This window comes from Hemiscyllium ocellatum, chromosome 43 (genome assembly GCF_020745735.1).
Source record: "Hemiscyllium ocellatum isolate sHemOce1 chromosome 43, sHemOce1.pat.X.cur, whole genome shotgun sequence".
Classification (NCBI taxonomy): Eukaryota; Metazoa; Chordata; class Chondrichthyes; order Orectolobiformes; family Hemiscylliidae; genus Hemiscyllium; species Hemiscyllium ocellatum.
The window spans coordinates 16,973,997-16,997,429 of NC_083443.1; the positions used below are offsets into that span (position 1 = coordinate 16,973,997).

Sequence of the window (23,433 nt, forward strand, 5' to 3'; positions counted from 1 at the left end):
GTGCACAGCCTGGTACTCCGTCTGGTCCCATCACTTTCCTTGAATTCTCATGAAGGAAAACTGATCTGACCTCTGATGCAGTGATTGTTGGGATAGGTTCATCAGGACTTGTCAGAATAGGTGTTACCCCTCTGCCAAAATTCTGCTCAAAGCGAGCATAGAAAGCATTGAGACAATCTTGGAGGGGTGTGTCATTGTCTGTTATCTTGCACTGTCTGTTTTTAGAACGTGTGATGTCATTCAGTCCTTGCCGTAGTCGCCAGGTGTCTGCCTGGGTCTCTAGTTTGGATCGGTATTGCTCCTTGGCTGTCTAATGGCTCTGCGAAGGTGAGGACTGCAGACGATGGACAGTTAGAGTTGACAAAGCGTGGTGTGGAAAAGCACAGCAGGTCAGGCCACATCCGAGGAACAAGAGAGTTGCCATTTCAGATCAGACCCTTACTCAGGGCTGGGCAGTCCTGCCCACAACGTCAACTCCCTCGCTCCACGGATGCTGCCTGACTTGCTGTGCTTTTTCCAGCGCCACACTTTATTGATTTCTTTGAGTATAATCTCAACCTGCTCAACCTTTTGTCGAAGACCATCCCAGGCATCAACTTGATTTAATTGACCTGCGGTAGGAAGGGGGAAACACATTGCTCTGTCATTTCTCTACTCATCCCAGAACAAATGAGCTGAAGCCCTTGTCTCCCTGTCAGGTGGGAATGCAGTTCCGGGGTATTTCCAAGTGAAGTTCATTCCGGGCACATCCTTCCCAGGATTTAGCAGGTATCGATGTTGGGATGGGATAGGACGGCACATCCTCTAACCTTAATTGTGATGTTAAATGGGAAAGGCACTCAGGACGGAGCTGCACAGTGTCACACCAGAACGGGGAAGTGAAAGTTTGAGTTTGGAATAGAGCTGAGAGTGAGGGCGTGTTCCTTTATAACTGACCACCCTGTACTTTACCCAGGAGTACTTGATGCTGTGCAGCATGTAATGTTCTGCAGGATTTGATGAGAACAAAAATTAAAATAAAAACAACAGCTGTCAGTTTGACATGAAGATATGTCTAGAAATGGAGCGTTGGAACACAACTGATTGGTAATTCCCTCTGTTGACCTTTTTAGCTGACAACGACTCAAGGCCCACATACAGAGCTCTTGCTCAGCATTAATTTGACATGAGACAATCCATCTGAGAAAGCAGACATACGGAATGACATGTAAATGAAATTTTGAGGGCGATAATGTGATAAGAGGATTAATTCAGCGTGGGCTAAGAGATTAGGCGAATTTGACAGCATCATGTGAATAGGGCCAGTGAGAACATTTAAGTTATTTGTTTTCAATGGCAGTCGGAGCTCTCTTCCTAAATATGATTCAGGGACCTTATTCGGAAGATTTTTTTCCTGCCTTTCCTTGGAAATTCCTCAAGGTGAAAGCCTCTGCAGGCTTTCCACTTAATTTTGTTTTGTTAAGCTTGGTAACTCTCAAAACATTTCTGGCAGTGCTTCATAACTGACAGGGCAAATACCCGCCTCACTCCAGTCTCCTGCTCTCACATTGATCCTGACATCAGGACTGATTTCACCAAGGTCGTCATTACTCCTGCTATGTAAAGGAGGTGTCGGTAGGATTAGGTAAAGTATGGTCAAGAAGAGGCTCATATTGGAGCAGAAACACTGGCATGGATCAGCTGGACCATATAGAAATGTAAAAAAATAGGAAAAGGAAGCCATTCAGCCCTTCAAGCTTGCTGTGGCATTCAATATGGTCATTGCTTACTATCCAACTCGTCTTTCTCCCCATAATGTTTGATCCCTTTAACCCTAAGAACTGAGTCTGACTCCATCTTGAGCACATTCTGTTTTGGTCTCAACCTTTTTTCTGTGGCAGAGCATTCCACAGGCTCGCCACTCTTTCTTTGGGTGAAGAAATTTCTCATCATCTCATTCCTATATAGCCATTCGCGTATCCTCAGACTGTGATCCCTGGCTCTGTATTCCCCAGTCATCAGGAACATCTGGCTTCCACACCCTGTTCTTCTCCTGTTCATTATAATTCAGTGTTATAAGGTTGTGGGTTCACCTGATTGCCTTTTTTTACTGTGCCAGTTCCTTAAAATCTGTTCAAAGCTCTACATTTTTACCGAAGCAGCGATGGGAGTGGTATTTGAACCTATACATTTCGCACACACAATGGATTATCAATCCATTGCCTTAACCTCTTGGCCCTATGCTCCTGTTGGAGTGAAGGGCATGTCTGGTAAGACTAGGAAATACTGGATGGATAAAGATCTAGAGATTCTGCTCAAGAAGAAGTAAGAGTCATGTATTAGATAAAGACAATTGGGATCAAATGAATCTCTTGAAGAGTATAAAGGGTGTAGGAGCATTCTGAAGAGGGAAATTAGGAAGGCAAAATGGGGACAAATAGCCTTGGCAGATAAGATTAGATTAGATTCCCTACAATGTGGAAACAGGCCCTTCGGCCCAACAAGTCCACACCGACCCTCCAAAGAGTAATCTACCCAGACCCATTTCCCTCTGACTAATGCACCTAACACTATAGGCAATTTAGAATGGCCAATTCACCTGACCTGCACATCTTTAGACTGTGGGAGGAAACCGGAGCACCCGGAGGATACCCATGCAGACACAGGGGAGAATGTGCAAACTCCACACAGACAGTCGCCCAAGGCTGGAATTGTACCTGGGTCCCTGGCACTGTGAGGCAGCAGTGCTAACCACTGAGCTACTGTACCACCCCACTGATAAGATTAAAGATAACCCAAGAGATTCCACAAATATATTAAGAGCAAAGAGTAACGAGTGAGCGAATAGAGCCCAGATTAAAGATCAACAAGGTTGTCTACGTTTTGAACCTCAGGAAATGGGAGAGATACTAAATGAATATTTTATGCCAGTTTTTACTGTGGAAAAAGAAACGAAGGTGAGAGATTTTGGGGAAATAAATACTGATGTTTTGAAACCAGTTCACATCACAGAAGAGCAAGTGCTGAATGTTTTAGAAAACATAAAGGTAGATAAATCTCCAGGATCTGATCAAGAGTATCCCAGGAAGCTTTGGGAAGTTAGGGAAAACACTGTGGGGCCCCTCGCATTTGTGAGATGAGAGTGGCTAATGTTGTGCCTCTATTTAAGAAAGCATGTAAAGAGAAGCCTGGGAACTATAGGCCTGCGAGTCTGATATCTGTTGGGGGTACATTTTTACAGGAGATTCTGAAAGATAGGACTTGCATGCATTTGGAGAAGCAAGGACTAGTTAAGGATAGCCAGCATGGCTTTGTGTGAGAGAATTCAGCTTGCAAACTTGATTGAGGTTTTTTTGATGGCAGAGCAGTAGTAAAGCCTTTGACATTGTTCCACATGGTAGACTATTTGGTAGTTAGTTCACATGGGATTCAGGCAGAGCTGCCAATTGGTTACAAATTTGGCTCAATCTTAGGAGACAGAGGGTGTAGATGGACCAGTGGTGCTCCACAGGGATCAGTTTTAGGTCTACTTTTGTTTGTCACTTTATGTAAATTACGTGGATGAGAATTTAAGAGGCCTGTTGTGTAAAGTTCTGGTCTCCTGTTGTAGGAAGGATATTATTAAGCTGGAGAGGGTTCAGAAAAGATTTACCAGGATGTTGCTGGGAATGGAGGGTTTGAGTTATAAGGAGAGGCTGGATAGGCTGGGACTTTCACTGGAGGGAAGGAGGTTGAGGGGAATTGGTGACCTTTATAGATGTTTATAAAACCAGGAGCGGCATAGATAAAATGAATAGTAAGGGTCTTTTCCCTAACATGGAGGAGTTCAAAACTAGGGAGAATATTTTTAAGGTGAGAGAAGAAAGATTTAAAAAGGGTATGAGGGGCAACTTGTTTCTGCAAAATGGTTTGTGTATGGAATGAACTGCAAGAAAAAGTGATGGATTCAGGTACAGTTACAACATTTAAAAGACGTGGGTAAGATAAGAAAGGTTTTGAAGGATATGGGCCAAATGCAAGCAGTTGCGACTAATTTGGTTTGGTTACATGGTTGGCATGGACAAGTTGGACTGAAGGAACTCTTTCTGTATTGCATGACTCCATCTCATCTCTTAAGCTCTGAATTTTTCTTATGGGGAGGCAATGGCCTATTGGTATTAATGCTGGACTGTTAATCCAGAGACCCAGGTGATGTTCTGAGAACCTGGGTGTGAATCCTGCCAAAGTAGACAGTGGGATTTGAATTCAAGAAAAATCTGGAATCAATCATTTCACGATGACTATGAATCCATAGTCGATTGTTGGACAAACCCATCTGGTACACGAATGTCCTTTTAAGGAAGGAAACTGCCATCCTTACCTAGTGTGACTTCAGACCCACAGCAAAGTGGCTGACTCTTAAACTTTCAATTTTTACTCAAGACAAGAGCAAATAGATCATTTTTTTTAGTGAATAATTGTGAACCAAAAAGAGTTTGTTTTTGCTTTGAGGTAAATTCTACAGTAAAGGAACAGCCAATTCCTTGATGTACTTTGTAAAGTTCTGAGTTGTGCTGTCTTTACACCATACTGTTACATACCTAAACTATTATATACCAAAAACGGAGCCACACATATCACAGTGAGGCTATGTGGACTATGTATAATCCAGTGTCAGCTGTGGTTTGATGGTGGTTTGATCTGCCTTTCAGATTGTGGCCTCAAATTCTGCCCCAAGGGCTGTGCGTTCCTAAGGTCAACTCTGACAATGCCCAACACCATAAATCCCCTCAGGTAGACCTTTAGAGGTAGTTTGGTGAATACCCATTCTTGGGTATTTGGGACACCAGCTCAGCTTCTGTTCTGATCTTGGAGACAGTGAAAGTAGTATTTTTCTAAAGGCTTTTCTCCACCTTCCTCTTCTTTAACTCTTTGGGTGACAAGTAGCAAATCAAATGTGACCATAAGCTGCCCATGGGTGAAGAAGTCACTGACATTGCCTTTGCTGCTACAGTGCTCCCTGAATTTGCAGACCCTGTGTTTTGGCTATGTCAAGTTGCATACTTTCCTGCCTATCATTGACCGCCCGTTACTTTGGATAGATGGGATGTCCAGGCAGCGGAATCAGTTTAGCTCAGTTGGCTGGATTGTGGGTTTGCAGAGCAATGTGATGCCAACAATATGGGTTCAATTCCCATCACCAGTTTGAGGTTGCCTTCTCAACCTCTTCCCTCGCCTGAGATTTGGTAGCCCTCAGGATAATTCACCATAGTTGCTTCTCTCTCGCAGGAGAGAGCAGCCCCTATGGTCTGTAAGACTATGGCCACACACCAACCCAGGCTACACAATTGCCCAACAGGAACCGAGCATTCCTCCATTGTCACAGCTGACTGGGTAAAAACAGCAAGGCACCAGTGTTTGCTGCTGAGGGTGGTCCCATAGACTAGCTGACGGGAGGAGTAGGAGGTAAACTCACAGCAGGTTGGATTCATTACACAGGAACATTCTCACAAGCAGAGAGATACCTTTTTGCTAAGTTAGAGGTTGAGTTGTGCTATTGAAGAGTGTGGTGCTGGAAAAGAACAGTCGGTCAGGCAGCATCCGAGGAGCAGGAGAGTCAACGTTTCAGACATAATGAGGGCTTATGCCCGAAACATCAACTCTTCTGCTCCTCAGATGCTGCCTGACTGGCTGTGCTTTTCCAGCACCACACTCTTGGACTCTGATCTCCACCATCTGTAGTTCTCACTTTCTCCTCATTGAGTTATGCTGAAATATTTAGACAATAGACAATAGGTGCAGGAGTAGGCCATTCTGCCCTTCGAGCCAGCATCACCATTCATTATGATCATGGCTGGTCATCCTCAATCAGTATCAGTATTAGATTGCAAGATTCATTTTTCACCACGAGGTGAAGTTAGAAGTACACATCAGTTCATCACTAATGTTAGATTCCTTCTTTGATAATTACGGGATTTTAAAAATGACTAACAGTGGAAGGATGCTGAACCCATGCATCTATCCTGGAATTATTGAACCATACAATACAGAAGAGGCCCTTTGGCCCTTTGAGTCTGTACTGGTGAAAATACACTAAATCCACACTCGTCCAACTTTCCCACATGGCCTTGAATGTTAGGGCACTTTAAATACTTGCCTAACTACTTTTTAAAGGTTGCCAAATTTCCTGCCTCAACTACCCTCCCAGGCAGTGCATTCCAAATCCCTACCAGGTTCTTTTCAAAAGATGTCTAGCTGGAAAACAGCCTCTTCCCAAGGTATTTCATTCCCAAGTATCTTTGGTTTTCCATCTTGCTTTCACTCCCTTAACATGCTGCTTGTAACCTACTTTATTGGCCAGTGTTTGGTCACTTGTCCCCTTCTTTAGCTTTGTGTCAGTAGTTTTACTACATGAAAAGCACTACATAATAATCTTGGATGCACCACATCAAAATTTAGTCACTTCATGGGTTGAAATCTCAAGAGAAAGGGAAAAAGATAGACTGGTAGTTACATGGCAGAATATAATTCATCGCACCATCTGTCTTCTGTCCAATAAACCTCCCCTAGTAGAATAATGAACATGGGTGCTTCCTTTAATGGAATGATCTTGCATTTATTCAGCACCTTTCACATCTCCAGGATTGCATTTTACAACCTATGAAGTATTTATGAAGTAGAGTACCCCCCACTACCTAAGATGGACAATTGATCTCTCATAAAAACTGAAAGAACTGGGGATGCTGTAAATCACATCAAAATTAGTCCTTCATGTTTCACTCTAATTACACTTTAATAGTGGTCTCTGTACAATTCAGTTCGACTCAGCACGTAACCACGGAAGCAATGAGACAGAAACCTGAGCCATCCCATTTGAATCAAGTCTGCCTGACAAGAATTGTCCCTGGGTTTCTCTGGCCGGCTCATTCACCATCACAGCCTTGCCAGGGGCTGAGTCAAGTTGTAGTCAATCAACACCTCGCAGGATGAGGTGCTTTCTGGAGACCTTCGCTGTGTGTTGAAAGTTCAATTTTGGAATTTGTTTGTGTAAAGGTTGCATTAATATTAATTTTAGTGACCAATGAACAATGTTTATGTTAGTTGAAGTAAAGCAACTTTAACACATTTTTAGCCACATCACCACAAGGAATGCCAAGGGAAGGTGAGCATCAGGTCAAAACCGTTTCATGTTTAATTGTTGCGTTTGGACACACATCTCAAGTAGAATCAAGATTAGAGTGGTGCTGGAAAAGCACAGCAGGTCAGGCAGCATCTGAGGAGCAGGAACATCAACGTTTCGGGCAAAATTCCTTCATCAGGAAGGGCTCATGAATGCTTTTGCCCGAAATGTTGACTTTCCAGCTCCTCGGATGCTGCCTGACTTGCTGTGCTTTTCCAGCACCACTCTAATCTCCAGCGTCTGCGTACCCACTTCTGCCTACACATCTCAAGTAGCTCACTGGTCAAAAGACAGTTGCAGGATTCATGACCTGAGCTTATAGTAAAACTACTGATTAACGTCTGTGCTATGACCATCAAAAGTACAGGAAAAGACAATTAATCAAATTATGTTCAGTCTGACTTAGAACATGATATGAAAAGGAGCAAATAACGACTTCAATTCTTAGTGTAATTTGCAAGATCTTGCTGAAGAGGATTTTGTCAAATTCTTATGAACTCTAAAAGTACAAGACTCTATCTATCCTCACCCACCTTTAATTCTGCAAATCAAATACCATGTCGGAGTAGTCAGTAGGAATTCTGCACTGCAGTGTCTTCATCAGCACTCTGACCTGTGCTGTCCAGGGCTGCCTGCTGCTATTGTATGGGCTCCTTCCATCTCTCTTGCTTTGAATAATGAATTACGTCTTTAGTGAGGTTTGTAAGCTGATCCCAGTGGACAACAGATCAAAGAATTAACCATCAGTTTTGTTTGGTTAAAGCTCCAAGTGTGTAGAGCAGCAGTTGGGGAAATCTCTGGAATTGAAAGAGCTGTCAAACATTTCCAAGAGAAATCCAAAGAAAAGCAATTCCTGCTTGCAGCTGAGCTTTCCTTCTATTCCGTGTTTAACTTGGTTGCTAAGCAGCATGGGCCTATGAGCCTTGCTGATAATTAGCATAGTGTTTAACCTGAGTAGCAAACAACACTTAGTTTCAAGGTATACAACCATTTTGCAAAGATCCTGTTCCCTTTCAGAGCTGCCTTTGAAATCTGAAAAGTAGAAACTCAAGTTTACTTTGTAAACATCACTGATATATTATTTATGTAATGGAAATCTTAAACCATTGCCTGACCAGCCAAATCATTAAAATAGGGGCCTAGGCTTTTCAGCCATTCCAGTCAATTTAATTCAAGTTGAAAAGTAAATAAGAGTTTAAAGTCACCACATATTTTAATCTTTGCGGCGATAAAGCTACACAGAGTTTTTTCACTGGATCAAAAGCCTTATCATCCTTTGCAGGGATTTATTCTTCCCAGAAAGCATTGCAACGGGAACATGGTAACATTCTTTAGCTTTTTGAGTTTGCCTAAGTGTCCCAATAAAAAGTCTCGCTGGCTGAGGTCATCTATTAACCTTAACCATCGATGCCATACGAAAACAAAACTCAAAAGATGAGTGTTGTAAAGGCGAAGGAGACAGGGAATATGGAAGGACGAAGGGAGAGAGGATGCTGGGATTTGTTCATTGGTGTTGGCAGCATCCTACCTGCAGATTTGACAGGAAGGAATTTTCCATTAAGCAAAGGTAGGATCAGCTTGGTACAATGTCGCCAACTCCTGTGTGACGTGCAGCCTGCAGGGATACTGTCCCTCCGCTAAAAACATAGGTGAATGCATCTCTCAACTGATTGAACTTGGTATGTGTTCCTCGATGGAATGCTTCTTCTGTTTTCCCCTAATCCAACCTACCCATCATTTGATCTTCCCCATCACATCCTTTAGACTTGGGAACAGGGGTCAGGATACTCTTCCCCAATCCCGAACAAACTCTAGATCTCTTCTTCAGATTTTCTCGGTAGTTACTCCGCACATAGTCACCCAAGGGTGGAATCAAACCTGGGTCCCTAGTGCTGTGAGGCAGTAGTGCTAACCACTGAGCCACCGTGCTGGCCTTTTCATTGTATCTCAGATCTCTACTTAAGATTTAAATTTAGTAGTTGTCACAGTGTTCATTACAATAACATCCATTCTGTTTATTTCCCTCCATATAGCAGCTCCTGAACACTGTCTTAATTTTGAGATTCCACATTGATTTGCAAGAAATGCATTAGCACAATAATTTCCAGTTTTTTTCTGGTAACCATGTAGCTGAATATTCCCTTGTTCTAGCTTTGAAACAGTTCAATCTGTTTTGCAAATTCCCTCTCCTCTCACACGATCTTGCTTCCATCCTCCCTCTCCCTTGTCGCAGTGTAATCTCTTTTCTTCTCCTTATCTCCTTGAAGCCCTCTCTCTCTCTCTTTCCCCCCCAACTTGCCCACCAGCTCCACCCAACACACACACACACACACACACACACACACACACACACACACACACACACACACACACACACACACACTCTTGTCTTGTCCCATCACCTTACTGTCTCTCTCCCCTGCACATTGTAGTCACCCTTTCCTCTCTTGCCTCTCTTCTTCTCTTCCCTCATTCCCACCCCTTGCAAATTCATCTCTCTTTCAACCCTGAAGTCTCCCTTCATCTCTCTCTTCTGCCTCTTTTCCACAGCCTTACCCCTCTCTCACTGCATCTGCAGTCTCTCTGCCTGTTCCTCTCTGTCTGTTGCAATCGCTTTCTATCTCCCAAGCCCTGAAGTCTTCTTTCTCTCTCTCTCTCATCCCCCAGCATCTGTCTCTCTCTTTTCCTCTCATATGAAGCCTTACTTATTACACTTTACTACCTCCTCCCCTACAAATGGCTTCAATCTCTGCAGCTTCCCTCTCTTTCTCTTTCTCTCTCCATTTCTTCCACCATCTCTCCCACCTCACTCCCATCCCTGCAATTCTCTTGTGACTCCCCTGACAACTGGGCCGAGGGTGGCACAGCAGCTCAATGGCTAGCACTGCTGCCTCACAGCGCCAGGGACCCAGGTTCGATTCCAGCCTTGGGCGACTGACTGTGTGGAGTTTGCACTTTCTCCCCGTATCTGTGTGGGTTTCCTCCGGGTGCTCCGGTTTCCTCCCACAGTCCAAAGATGTGCAGGTCAGGTGAATTGGACATGCTAAATTGTCCATAGTGTTCAGGGATGTGTAAGTTAGGCGCATTAGTCAGGGGAAATGTAGGGCAATAGGGGAATGGGTCTGGGTAGGTTACTCTTCAGAGGATTGGTGTGGACTTGTTTGGCTGAAGGGTCTGTTTCAACACTGTGGGGATTCTATCTAACTCATGCCCGTCAGGTCCCATGACTCCTTCCCATGCTATGTACCTCCTCCACATCACAGCGCTGGGTTTCATCCTATGTTTGCTGCTGATGGGTTTCCTACAGGGTTAGAACCAGCCCTGTGATTGGAGGTGAGGCTGGCCACGTAATGGGTAGAAGGTGATTTGAGATTATGGTTTTACACCACTTTAACACTAGTCTCTCTCATTCCTTTTTTTAAATGAAAATTTCTCTCTACTCTATCCAGACTGTTGGCAAATTTAAAAACATCTATAAAGTCTCTCCGCTGGCGTCTCTCCAAGGAGAACAGTCCCAACTTCTTCAAACTATCCTCATCAGTGAAGTTTCTCATTCCTGGAACTGTTCTTGTAATCGCTTCTGTCCTGTTTCTTCAAAGGGTTCACATCTTTCGAATAATGTGGCCCCTTATAGCTGTACCATCAGCTCAGGTATAACATGTATCTTGTTCAGAATCTCCCCCCTTCTCTTGGGGACCATCTCCATGAATAAAACTAAGAGTATTGTATGTCTGCCTGTCCTCCCAACTTCAATGATCTGTGCACATATACACTCGGGTCCCTCTGCTCCTCCACCCCCTTTAGATTCTGTCTATTCAACCTGTGGTGACATCTTGATTGAGTTTTTGTTTGAGGGGAGCATTTGCCTCTGCTCCTGTGTAATCCAATTCTACTGCAAGGTCAATAAAGCCAGGTCCCCCAGACCGTTTTGATTAGAATCATAGCATCCCCATGGTGTGTAAGTAGGCCATTTGGCCCATCAAGTCAAGACTGACCCTCTGAGGAGTGACCTACCTAGCCTCTACATCCCTGAGCACTTCTAGCAATTTAGCATGGCTAATCCAACTGACCTGCACATCTTTGGACTGTGGGAGGAAACCAGGAGCATCAGAGGAAACCCACGCAGAATGTGCAAACTCAACATCTGAGGGTGGAATCGAACCTGAGTCCCTGGCGCTGTGAGGCAGCAATGCTAGGCGCTGTGCCGCCTAATGGACACCACCTTTCTCCCTGGCCATAAAAATCTACACTCTGCAACCTCTGTACTTCATTTCTGCAAAATACGACAAATTATTTGTAATGTTTAGTGAACTTATTTCAAATTATAGACTGGATTCTGGTTGATTTTCATAGGTGACTGTGCCTTCAGCTGCCCATACCCTAAACTTGAAAATTTTCTCTCCAAACCCTCTCTGCTTCTTTATCTCTCCCTTTATCTTGAGATGTTCCTTAAAACCTACAATTTTGACCCGGTTTTAGGTCTAATATCCACCTATTCTGCTCCTATGAAACTCCTTAAGACATTGTATTATGTTAACTGTGCTATGCTAGTACATGATGTTGTTGGTTAATTTTCTATATGGTCCCATTGGTGGATCAGTGGGTTGAATTTCTCTTTTCACCAGTGCGAATGAGAAGGGAGCACAGAGCTGGGTTTTAATCTATGCTTCCAACATTGGTACATAGAGGTAAAGCATGCCCAGTTAAGATTGTAAAGTAAAATGGTAGTGATCTTAACAAAACACTTGATTGCTAGTGGAGGCACAGTGATTAGCACAGTGCCAAAGACCTGGATTTGATTCCACCCTTGGGAGGGTTGTCTGTGTGGAGTTTGCACATTCTCCCAGTGTCTACGTGGGTTTCCACGGAATGCTCCAATTTTCTCCCACAGTCCAAAGATGTGCAGGTTGGGGGGATCGGCCACGCTAGATTGCCCATATACTGTCCAGGGATGTGCAGGTTAGGTGAATTGACCACAGTAAAACCCCCATGTGGGGTTACGGAAATGGGTTGGGGGGGGATTTGAGTTTAGGTGGGATGCTCTTCAGAGGACCAGTACAGACTCAATGGGCTAAATGGCCTCTTCCTACACTGTAGGGATTCAATGATTCTTGGCTGTTTGTTAAAAGTCTCAAGGAAAACCAGACTAAATCTTAAAGTGAAAATCTAGAATGACATATGCAAGGCAATAATAAAAATACATACATTGCATTTATGTCCCTGAGCATATGCCCGTGACTTTTAACAGTGGCAACTGTTTTGTGTATTGGTATTAGCCTCTTGACATTAGCTACTGTGAATCAGTTGTGAACTGGTTGTTATGGTGTGTGTCATCTTGCAGACTTAGATGGAAATAGTTGCTAGTTAAACAAAAACACACAGTAACTCCCACTTAATTCCTGAACCAATGATGTGTTCCCTAAAAGCTATTTAATAATAGCTTGCTGTTCTTCACACAAATACACTCCATGTTTGCTGTACATCGCCCTTTCACACAGCATGGAGAAGAGCAGGAACAGTTTTCAATTTGTCTGTTTAAACTATTATGTTTAAACAAAGAAAAGAACATCTTCATTCTGCGGGGATTTTCTGTCTCTGCTTGGATTCCTGGATGTCACATGATCGCTTGCCTTCACTTGCCCCCAAGCCAATCCTATCCTGTGACTTCCTCCATAGCATCATACAGCAGGGAAACAAGCCCTTCGGTCCAGCCAGTCCATGCCATCTGTAACCCTAAACTAAACTAGTTCCACCTGCCTACTCCCAGCCCATGTCCCTCCAAACCGTTCCTATTGATGTACTTATCCATATGTATCTTAAACATTGTAATTGTGCCCATATCCACCATTTTCTCAGGAAATTCATTTCACACACAAACCACCCTCTCTATGAAACATTTGCCCCTGGTGTCTTTTTAAAATCTCTCTCCTCTCATCTTAAAAATATATCCCCTAGTCCCCCATCCTCCGAAATTAACTCCCATTAATGTTATCTATACCCCTCATGATTTTATGAACCTTCATAAGGTCACCTCTCAGTGAAAAAAAAGGTCCCATTGCGCTTAGTCTGTGAGAAGAATTAATGAGCAGAAAAATCAGTTTGATTATCTTCTGGTTGGAGAATAATGCCCAATTCTGGAGCCACTGTTCAGAAAGGGTGCCACACTCTTAGAGAGGATAAAGGGGGTTGTCTTTTAATTGAGTTATCCCATGGTTCACATGGAGAGGTTAAAAAAATGCTGGGATTGTTCTCCTTAGGAAAAGGGATCTGAAGGTGTGACTTGTGAGACATTTTCAAAAATATGAGGAGCTTTGTTAGTGAAGGTAAGGGGAAACATCACGTTCAGCTCCACTGTGGAGTACGTTGCCTGAATTTCATCTTGCAGAGATGACCCAACATTCATCTGAATCACTGAGAATAACTTGTTTCTATCAACATTATCCCATCGCTTCATAATTTTAAACATCTCAGAGAAGAAAATAGACCTAATTATTCAACATGTGGTTGCATTAAGTAAGTGAATACTGTAGAGCAGAGTATAATTGTTAAGAATTAGATTCCATCACCAAATGAAGGCATGTATCAAATCTGTTTATTGCATCTATCCAGATATACAGAATGGGCCTAATTTTCACTTCCTGAAAATCCACTTACTGACATTGAGTTAAAATAAAACTTATTAATGTCTTTAAGAGAGCAAAAAAGAAATTGCCCTGTTCTTTTCCACTGGGAGGCAAGTGAACTTTTGTCATTCCTTACCAATCCTAAAACTCTTCAATTTATTAGGAAAAAGTTAATGTCTTTGCAGGTTATGATGGCTCAGTGGTTAGCACTGCTGCCTCACAGCGGCAGGGACCCAGGTTTGATTCCACCCTCAGACGATTGAGGGAGTGCAGAGTTTGCATGTTCTCCCTGTAACTGCGTGGGTTTCCTTTAGGTGCTCTGATTTCCTTCCACAGTCCAAAGATGTGCAGGTCAGGCTGGATTGCATATGGTAAATTGTCCATAGTGTCCAGGGATGTGCAGGCTAGGTGTATTGCATTTATGTCCCTGAGCACATGCCTGTGACTTTAACAGTGACAGTTGTTTTCTTTTGTGTATAGTTATTAGCTTCTTGACATTAGCCGTGGGAAATGTAGGGTTTCAGGAATAAGCAGGGTCTGGGTGGGATGCTGTTCAGGGGGACAATGTGGAATCGATGGGCCAAATGGCAAATAGAGATTCTATAATAGCTCTCAAAATCTGGGTCATTGCCAATTCATAATGATGTGGCATGTGTTATTATTGGCATGTGTTATTGAGAGCAAGAGTATTTCCTTCAAAACAACAAGTACCAACCATTTCTCCATCAGAGCCTATTATTTCACTTCCTGCCTTGAAACAGTCTTGGATACCTGGTTTCACAATAAGGCTCCATCGTCAGTGAAATAGATTTGTAAATTTTGAAACAGCAAAGGCTTCAACAACAGGGAATAGATCAGTTAGGCTATCTGTTTGACATGGACGAGTTGGATCGAATGGTCTGTTTCCGTTCTGTACATCTTTATGATTCTGTAACTCTAGAACAGCATCAGCTTATTTGTATCCTGACACATTAAACTCTAAAAGATTGATTAACTTTTCACGTTTTATTATTCCTAGCTGCAGAAACCTGCTAGCTATTTATAAGAAACAAAAAACAGGGCTTTACTTATTTGAGATTAAGCCAAATGCCTGCATCTCTGTCTGTCTGCCACTAAGGTAATCTGGTAACTTTATGATGTTGGTCACAAAGTGTGGAAAGTTAAATTAAATCTTTGCACTTTATCTGTGAAATGATTGCACAGAGGCTGGTGTCTTGCGACCAAGTCACTATTTATGTGTGCACTGTACATGGGCAGTGCCCAGGCAGCTCAACCCCTAGACTGAGGGAATTTCCTGTTTTTTTAAAATTTTATTAAACAGTACAAATTACAAACAAACAAGCGGTTAACATTAACAGCCCTAAACAAGAAACAGCAACTTACAGGGGAAAGGGACAGCAAGCCAGACCACAACCCCCACCCTACAACCAGTTCTCAGGGAAATGAAGATGAACCTCGAATCCCACCTTACATTATCAAAAAAGAAACCGTAAACACAATCACGTACAAACAGTCTGTTTAAAATCTGATTGAAGATTTGTAGCTCGGGTATCCGTTGTTGTGGTTCTGCTCGCCGAGCTGGAAGTTTTTGCTGCAAACGTTTCGTTCCCTGGCTAGGGAACATCATCAGTGCTGTTGGAGCCTCGTGTGAAGCGCTGCTTTGATGTTTCTTCCGGTATTTGTATTGGTTTGTTCTTGCCGCTTCCGGGTGTCAGTTTCAGCTGCAGTGATTTGTATGTGGGGTCCAGGTCGATGTGTCTGTTGATGGATGTTCTTGCCGTTTCCGGGTGTCAGTTTCAGCTGTAGTGGTTTGTATATGGTGTCCAGGTCAATGTGTCTGTTGATGGAGTTTGGGGATGAATGCCATGCTTCTAGGAATTCTCTGGCTGTTCTCTGTCTGGCTTGTCCTATAATAGTGGTGTTTTCCCAGTCAAATTCATGTTGCTGGTTGTCTGAGTGTATGGCTACTAGAGATAGCTGGTCGTGTCGTTTTGTGGCTAGCTGATGTTCATGGATGCGGATTGTTAGCTGTCTTCCTGTTTGTCCTATATAGTGTTTTGTGCAGTCCTTGCATGGTATTTTGTAAACTACGTTAGTTTGGCTCATGCTGGGTATTGGGTCCTTTGTTCTAGTGAGTTGTTGTCTGAGCGTGGATGTTGGCTTGTGTGCTGTTATGAGTCCTAAGGGTCGCAGTAGTCTGGCTGTCAGTTCTGAGACGCTCCTGACGTATGGTAGAGTGGCTAGTCCTTTTGGTTGTGGCATGTCCTCGTTCCTCGGTCTATCTCTTAGGCATCTGGTGATAAAGTTGCGTGGGTATCCGTTTTTGGCGAATACCTTGTATAGATGTTCCTCTTCCTCTTTTCGCAGTTCTGGTGTACTGCAGTGTGTTGTGGCCCTTTTGAATAGTGTCCTGATGCAGCTTCGTTTGTGTGTGTTGGGGTGGTTACTTTCATAGTTTAAGACTTGGTCTGTGTGTGTTGGTTTCCTGTGTACCCTTGTGGTGAATTCTCCGTTGGGTGTTCTCTCTACTAACACGTCTAGGAATGGGAGTCTAGGAATTGCAGCAAAAACTTCCAGCTCGGCGAGCAGAACCACAACAAACAGTCTGTTAAACTGAACAATAAAACACAAACACCCCTGGCAACCCAGCAAACCACCCATCCTTCCCACCTTAGCCACTCAAAGGCAACCCGGCCTTATGCCCTTTACGGATCTCGGTCCACCCTGACCCGCCTTCCAGCCACTTCTAGGACTGTTTAATCTCCTGTTTATTCTGTCAGCTAGGTTTCCCTGATTGGACCAGTTTAACAACCTTAATCAAGGATTTCATAATCAATGAGATGCACTTCGTCCTCATTCCAATCACTACATTCTGTAAATATAAAAATAACTCAGGATAATCTCCTGTTTATATCTGTCAGCTAGGTTTCCCTGATTGGACCAGTTTAACAACCTTAATCAAGGATCTCATAGTCAATGAGATGCACTTTGTCCTCATTTCAATTTAAATATAAAAATAACTAAGGATCATAAGGTCACTGTACTTGGATGCAAGATCATCTATGGCAGTTGCTTTTGTTCCATGTGAACAATTGTTAATCCTCAAGGACATCTCTAAAGACCTCGGTTAAGAATATAAATGACAGCAAAATACTGTGGATGCTAGAAATCTGAAACAAATGCAGAGAATTGTGGGGAAACTCAACAAGGTTTGGCAGCGTCTGTGGAAAGTGAAAGAGTTAAGGTTTCAAGTTTGATCTCTTCTGAAGAAGAGTCACACTAGAGTTGAAACATTAATGCTGTTTCTCTCCAAAGATGCTGTCAGACCTGCTTCTTTTCCCTAGCATCCTCTGGTTAAGAATGCATTTGCCAAACAGCTGTCTTATTCTGAACAGCAGAAGTTAAGGTCTTTGCAGGTTATGATGGCTCAGTGGTTAGCACTGCTGCCTCACAGCGCCAGGGACCCAGGTTTGTTTGCATGTGGACTTGTATGAACCGAATATCCTGCGATGGCAGTACACACAATAATCCCATTGCATTGCCATTACATTACTACGATTAAGAGAGCTGTGTGTAAGTTTGATTTCTATTTTTATAATAATCTATTAATAAAGATTCTCCTGTTGATTTTCCCCTTACACAGAAAAACGATGGGTGAGAAAGCAGTTACACAGAAATGGCAGGTAAGATGCACTTTGCCTCACCTTGGTAGGCCTGCCTATTGAGAATGTTGCCTGAGTTTGCTTTTCAGGCATTTGACTTAACTTGGTGTACAATCCAACTCTTCCATACCTACAATCCCGACAGTGGATCACACCAATATGGATGAAATTGGGTCATTTACTGATTAAGTCCTTCCACCTGATGTCCCAAATGGTGGGTAATTGAGCATATTTTTTTCCTGGTTTTGGAATTCCAAAGAGTCTGATTCCTCATGAAAAATAGTCCAATTCCAGTCTGTGCTTAAATTTTGAGCTTTTGTGTACACCGTTAAAAGCTGTAAATGGGAGGAGCCAGTTTTCCTGAACAGCCTTGCCAACTCGCATTGTACTCAACACCTTAAACCTCACAAGGGAGCTCTTTAGTTGAACCCACAAAACTGGTGGATTTATCATTTTAGTGAATAGAGCACAGTCCATCAGAGAGCTAGCATGATTATCAACTCTGGACTGATCTGAGACTGCCACTCCCAAGTCGCTTTGTGCCAAATACCAAACCCTAAACAGATGTGTAGCATTCTGAGAGGGCTAGACTGGGTAGAGACTGAGAGACTCTTAGTCCTCTGACTGGACTGTCAAAAATTAAAGGTTTTCATCTCAAGTTCAAAAGCTGGAAGGTTTTTGGGCTGAAATGAGGAGAAATTTCTTTGCTGAAGGCGATGTGAATCTTTGGACGAATTCTTTATCTCAGAGAACTGTGTATGTTCAGTTATTAAGAATATTCAAGAATAAAATCATTGACCAGTAAAAGAATTGAGATACAGGGTTAGAATGGGAAACTGAAATTGATGCAGAAATTCAGCTGTGATCTGAAAGAATGTGAGAGTGAGTTTGCACATGGCCCTTTTTCTTATGCTGTTATGTTCTTGTGCCTAGCTGCGGATATGTTTTATGCATTTTGGTTTTCTGCACTGCAGTTTCAATGCGACAATATGATGTAGCCACTGTGCTGGTCATTTCTACAGGGGTCGATCTCTTGTATTGACACTGGTGGCTTCCTCATCTGACGTTGCACACGACGGTTATCAGGAGAGTCAGCTATTTAAACCTAGTCAACATTAGCATAGCACCTTTTGGATGAAATTCAAACCACCAATCCATTACAAAATATTGTCTACAGTCCACCAAACATTTGCGGTGGCTTGTAATTAATGTAGCAACTGCAATAAAGTGTTAATTGTTGGAGTTTTTTGATGTGACTTTTTTCCATCTGTGGTAGAAAAGAGAGATCAGCAACTTTGAGTATCTCATGTACCTGAACACTTTGGCAGGGCGAACCTATAATGATCTGATGCAGTACCCAGTATTCCCCTGGATACTTGCTGATTACGACTCTGAGGTAGGTGATCACTTGTGCAAGGACAGAACTTGTATTTATTTATTTATTATAAGCTTTCATGTTCTCGGGACACACTTTTATGTACATACATATACACCAGGAATTACTTTAAGAATTTAAGTCACTTATTATATAGGCAAACACAGCAGCCAGATTAGATATGGAAAGATTCCAGAAGCATCTAATGGTATCAGTGATCCATTGGCTTCCTGTTGGATGATGGTACATTCTTGCCCGTAACTATCGTGTCACATCTTTTGTTATGGGGATATGTTTGTAACTTCCTATTTGAATTCAATGTAAATTCAGTCTGATTTCATTTGTGTACATACAAATTCCAGGTATTATGTCACCTATATGTAAGTACATTAGGATAATCCTCATAATGTAAGTTATACTGCCATTTATCCAGACTCAACTGCTCCTCGAATGCTCTCCTAGCTGACTTCACACTCCCCATAAACTTAAGTCATTCAAAATCTTACATTTTCCACATGTTATGCTGCCTCCATGTTCACTTACCTGTAAAGCATGCATCTGGAGACCTTCAAGAATCGATAGTCCTCCTTAATTGCTTCCTTTCGTCTCTGCAAACTGTCCCTATTTCTTTAGGAACCGCATAATGACCTCCTTAATCCATCCACCCAATCCCAAAGGCCGTATTTTACCTCAGAACCATGTTACAAATCTATCCACCAGTTGCAGATGGCGCACCCCCTTCAATATCCTTCAATGGTGCAGAATATTCAGCACTCACTAAGTAAAGACCTTAGGAGGTTTATAATGCGCTGCTGTTGCTTTTCCACTTCAGCTGTAAGTGAGAATTCTGCCCCGTTTATGTTATCATCATACACATTTGACACCATATGCTTTTGCCTTCAATCTTACTGCTCAGATTATCTGTCTCCATAAAGATTTTAAACTGCTTTAATAAGGCCATCACTCCCCACATCCTTTGTCTCAGCGTAAATAGTAACTGTTTGTTTCTCCTTGCAACATGTATGACAGAACAGAGTTAACACTTCAGTTCTGAAGAAGGGTGTTTGCACTCGAAAGGCTGCCAGGCGTGCTGAGTTTCTCCAGCAATTTTTGCTTTGGTTTGTTTCACATCTTGGGCATCCGCATTTCTTTTTTTTATTAATGCTTTAAATGTTGTCTCTGTACTCCCAGCAACACAGCTTCAATGTATAAGGTGTTATAATATTATATATTACTTGTTTAACACTGGAGATGGCAACAGTTGAAACCTTTCGTAAGTGTGAGTCTGTGTGTGGGTGTGTGTAAGTCTGTGTGTGGGGGTGTAGGTGTGTCTGTGTGTGTGTTTCTGTGTTTCTGTGTGTCTGTGTGTGTGTGTGTGTGTGTGGGTGTGTCTGTGTCTGTGTCTGTGTGTGGTTGTGTGTGGGTGTGTGTGGGTGTGTGTGGGTGTGTGGGTGTGTCTGTGTCTGTGTGTGTGTGTGTGTGTGTGTGTGTGTGTGTGTGTGTGTGTTTTTTGCACCTCCTTCAATGAATTACAAGTATTCCAGTTCACCCAACGTTGATCTATTTGGCTCTTGAGTGTTCAAACATCCTTAACATTCTTTTCATCATCATGTTTGTCTTACTCCCAGGAGTTGGATCTGACTAATGCAAAGGCATTCCGAGATCTCTCGAAGCCCATGGGAGCGCAGACTGAGGACAGGAAAGAAAAATTTGTCCAGCGGTATTTTGAAGTTGAAAATGATGGTTAGTATTTTCTCAGGAAATTGGAGGGAGTAACGTGTGAGAAGAAAGAACTGACTAATAGTCGAAAACGTTATAAGGGTCTGATGAGGTATATGTAGATAAATCTAGCAGTGGACTCAGGATCTGATTTTAAAATGAGAGCTTATGTTCTTTGGAGAAGAATATATTTCCACACCAAGGATTGCAAACAACTGGAGTTCTCTATCTATATACTGGAAGTCACTAAGGACTAAGGCAGTTTTATTTCTGTTTGTGGAGGGTCGAGGGATGTGGAGCTGTATATGATTAAAGTATGCTGCAATCATAATCTACATGAATGATAGAATAAACTTGAAGGGTTGAATGGCCTGCCTTTGTTTCTAATATTCCCCAGGAATAGAAGAATGCCTGGCCTTGAATGCAGCTGTGTTGTTTGTAAATCAGTTCACACTGACCTTGCTGGTATTTTGGAGTTAGATTTTTTGTTGTTCATTCTGTCATTAGCATTCATTTAGAAGATTACTCCTCACCCCGCACACCTTTCTTTCAGTTCCCCACCAGTGCTCCGGACTGTTCTCCCTCCGTTGATGGATAGGTTGGACGGCACAACTCCCAAACTCCTCTGTGACCTCCAGCAAGGGCTGAGATTTCCTCTTGCTGCACATTCACAGATCTGGGTATCTCTGGCTCAGCCAGCATTTCTTGTCTTATCCCAGTTGTCATTGAGAAGGCTTTTGTGATTGGCACAGCATTTTTTTGCCCATTAGAGAATTGCACTCGAGAAGTTGGTCTTGAGCTGCCTCTTGAACAGCAATAGTCCATTTGCTGTAGATACACCCTTAATGCTTTCAGGGCAAAGGTTCCTCCACAAGTTTAAGGTATTCACTTTTCACGGGTTTGTCTAGCCAATACTTAAACAGGCTTGCAATGCCCGAAACGTCGACTCTCCCGCTCCTCGGATGCTGTCCAACCTACTGTGCTTTTCCAGCACCACACTCTTCGATTCTGACACTCCAACATCTGCAATCCTCATTTTTTTCCATGGCCACTCCATTGACAGATTGTTACAGCAGGAGAAAGTAAGGACTGCAGATGCTGGAGATCAGAGCTGAAAATGTGTTGCCGGAAAAGCACAGCAGGTCAGGCAGCATCCAAGGAACAGGAGACTCGACGTTTCGGGCATAAGCCCTGAAAGAAGGACTTATGCCCGAAACGTCGATTCTCCTGTTCCTTGGATGCTGCCTGACCTGCTGCGCTTTTCCAGCAACACATTTTCAGATTGTTACAGCAATAAGAGTTTGGGAACAATCATGTCTTCTGAACCAAATGTCTAATATCCAATTCCACATAGCAGAGTCGTAGCTGATACATCCCTTCCCGAACCTTTGGTTGTTGTAATATATGTTGTTGCTTTGACTGGTTGGTGAACACAGTATAGCTGGTGAATCGAACATAGGGTTATCCTGCCCTGTACAGCCCTTGATTACACTGGACTGTCTACTTCCCTATTAACCATTACCATTCAGTGCTACAAGTTACAAACAAGTGCTGTCTTATCCAAAATGGGTATTATTTTGGAAGTAAACTGATTGTAGGTGATCTGTGTTTAGAGATTTAAGTCATGATAGATGACAAAACAGAATTACAGATTTGTAATAGTGCAGAAGAAGGTCATTTGACCTATTATCTCTGTACTGGCTCTGCAAATAAGCATTGGGACTTAGTGCCATTTTTCTGCATTTTCTCCAGATCCCTGCACAATATTTCAAATCAATCTTCTCCTTTTGAATGACTCAATTGAACCTGCCTTGCAGGCAATGCATTTCAGGCCCCAACCACTCTCTGTATGAAGTAGCTTCTTGGATAATGTTTGCTCCTTTTGTATTTCCACTGATATGCAAGTTTTCTTTTCGTATTCATTCATGGGATGTGGGATTTGATGACTGGACCAGTATTTATTACTCATTGGACTGTTTTAGTATCTGAGGAGTTATGTGTGGTGCTGAACATTATGCAACCGCTTCTGACTTTGTGATAGAGGGAACGTCACTGATGCTTGGACCTAGGTCAGTCCCCTTAGGACCTCCCCTGAGCTGACCAGAAACAATCACGACCACCTTCCTTTATGTCAGATATGACTCTGAGAGGTGTTCCCCCAATTCCCATTGTTCCAAATTGTCCAAAATGAGCGCAGAGAGAAAAGCTTTGACAATGTTTGACTTTTTTTTTCCCCAGTTCTGTAAAACCAAATGGTGACTTAAATGGCAAGTCAAGCATCAAAGTGGGGTTCACACTTCAGATCAGAAAAGGCAGCTATTACAGATGAACAACTCATGTTTAAGAACATGAAGATGAAGGGAAGAGTTATTAGAAGATAATAATAAGATAAACTGGAGAAACAATGCTTGATGTGAGATCCAGTGTCTGCAAGAGAAGCTGAGAACTGAAAATAAAAGAGAGCGTGAAAGCTCTGATGAAGCCCCATCCTTTGAGCCATGATGGAAGCAAAAAGCATGAGACCCTCCCTGAGCTGTGTATCTGGAGGGAGATCTCCATTCTAAACAGCAGCCCATCATGCACTCCCTGTCCCTGCTCCTTACTATAAACCGTTCATCATTAGCATTCATTCCTGATGGGAAATCAATGCTCTAGTATTTTAACGACAGTTAATAGGACGTTTTGCTAAAAATATACAAGGCAGTAGTCAGACCTAAAGTACAGTGAACAATTATGTTCCCTGTATCTAAATATCTGGCATTAAGAATCTACCGATGACCATGAAACTATTGTAACATTGAAAACACGGCTGTCAATTTGTATCTAGCAAAGCCCCCTCAAACAGAAATGTGACAATCTGTTCCGGTGTTGTTGGTTAAATGACTAATGGGTCCAAGACAGCTGCCGCGCTCATCT

The 23,433-nt window shown here is 42.7% G+C and overlaps 1 protein-coding gene across 2 annotated transcripts in view; it reads left to right on the forward strand.

Annotated features, from left to right (window-relative positions):
• Positions 1–23,433, forward strand: part of wdfy4 (WDFY family member 4) — a 315,729-nt gene that overhangs the window by 220,223 nt on the left and 72,073 nt on the right. For both annotated transcript variants that reach the window (XM_060854388.1, XM_060854389.1), the window contains 3 exons: positions 17,405–17,444; positions 18,700–18,819; positions 20,427–20,541. In XM_060854388.1, the coding sequence (XP_060710371.1) occupies positions 17,405–17,444; positions 18,700–18,819; positions 20,427–20,541 (275 nt within the window). The remainder of the gene's footprint in view (positions 1–17,404; positions 17,445–18,699; positions 18,820–20,426; positions 20,542–23,433) is intronic.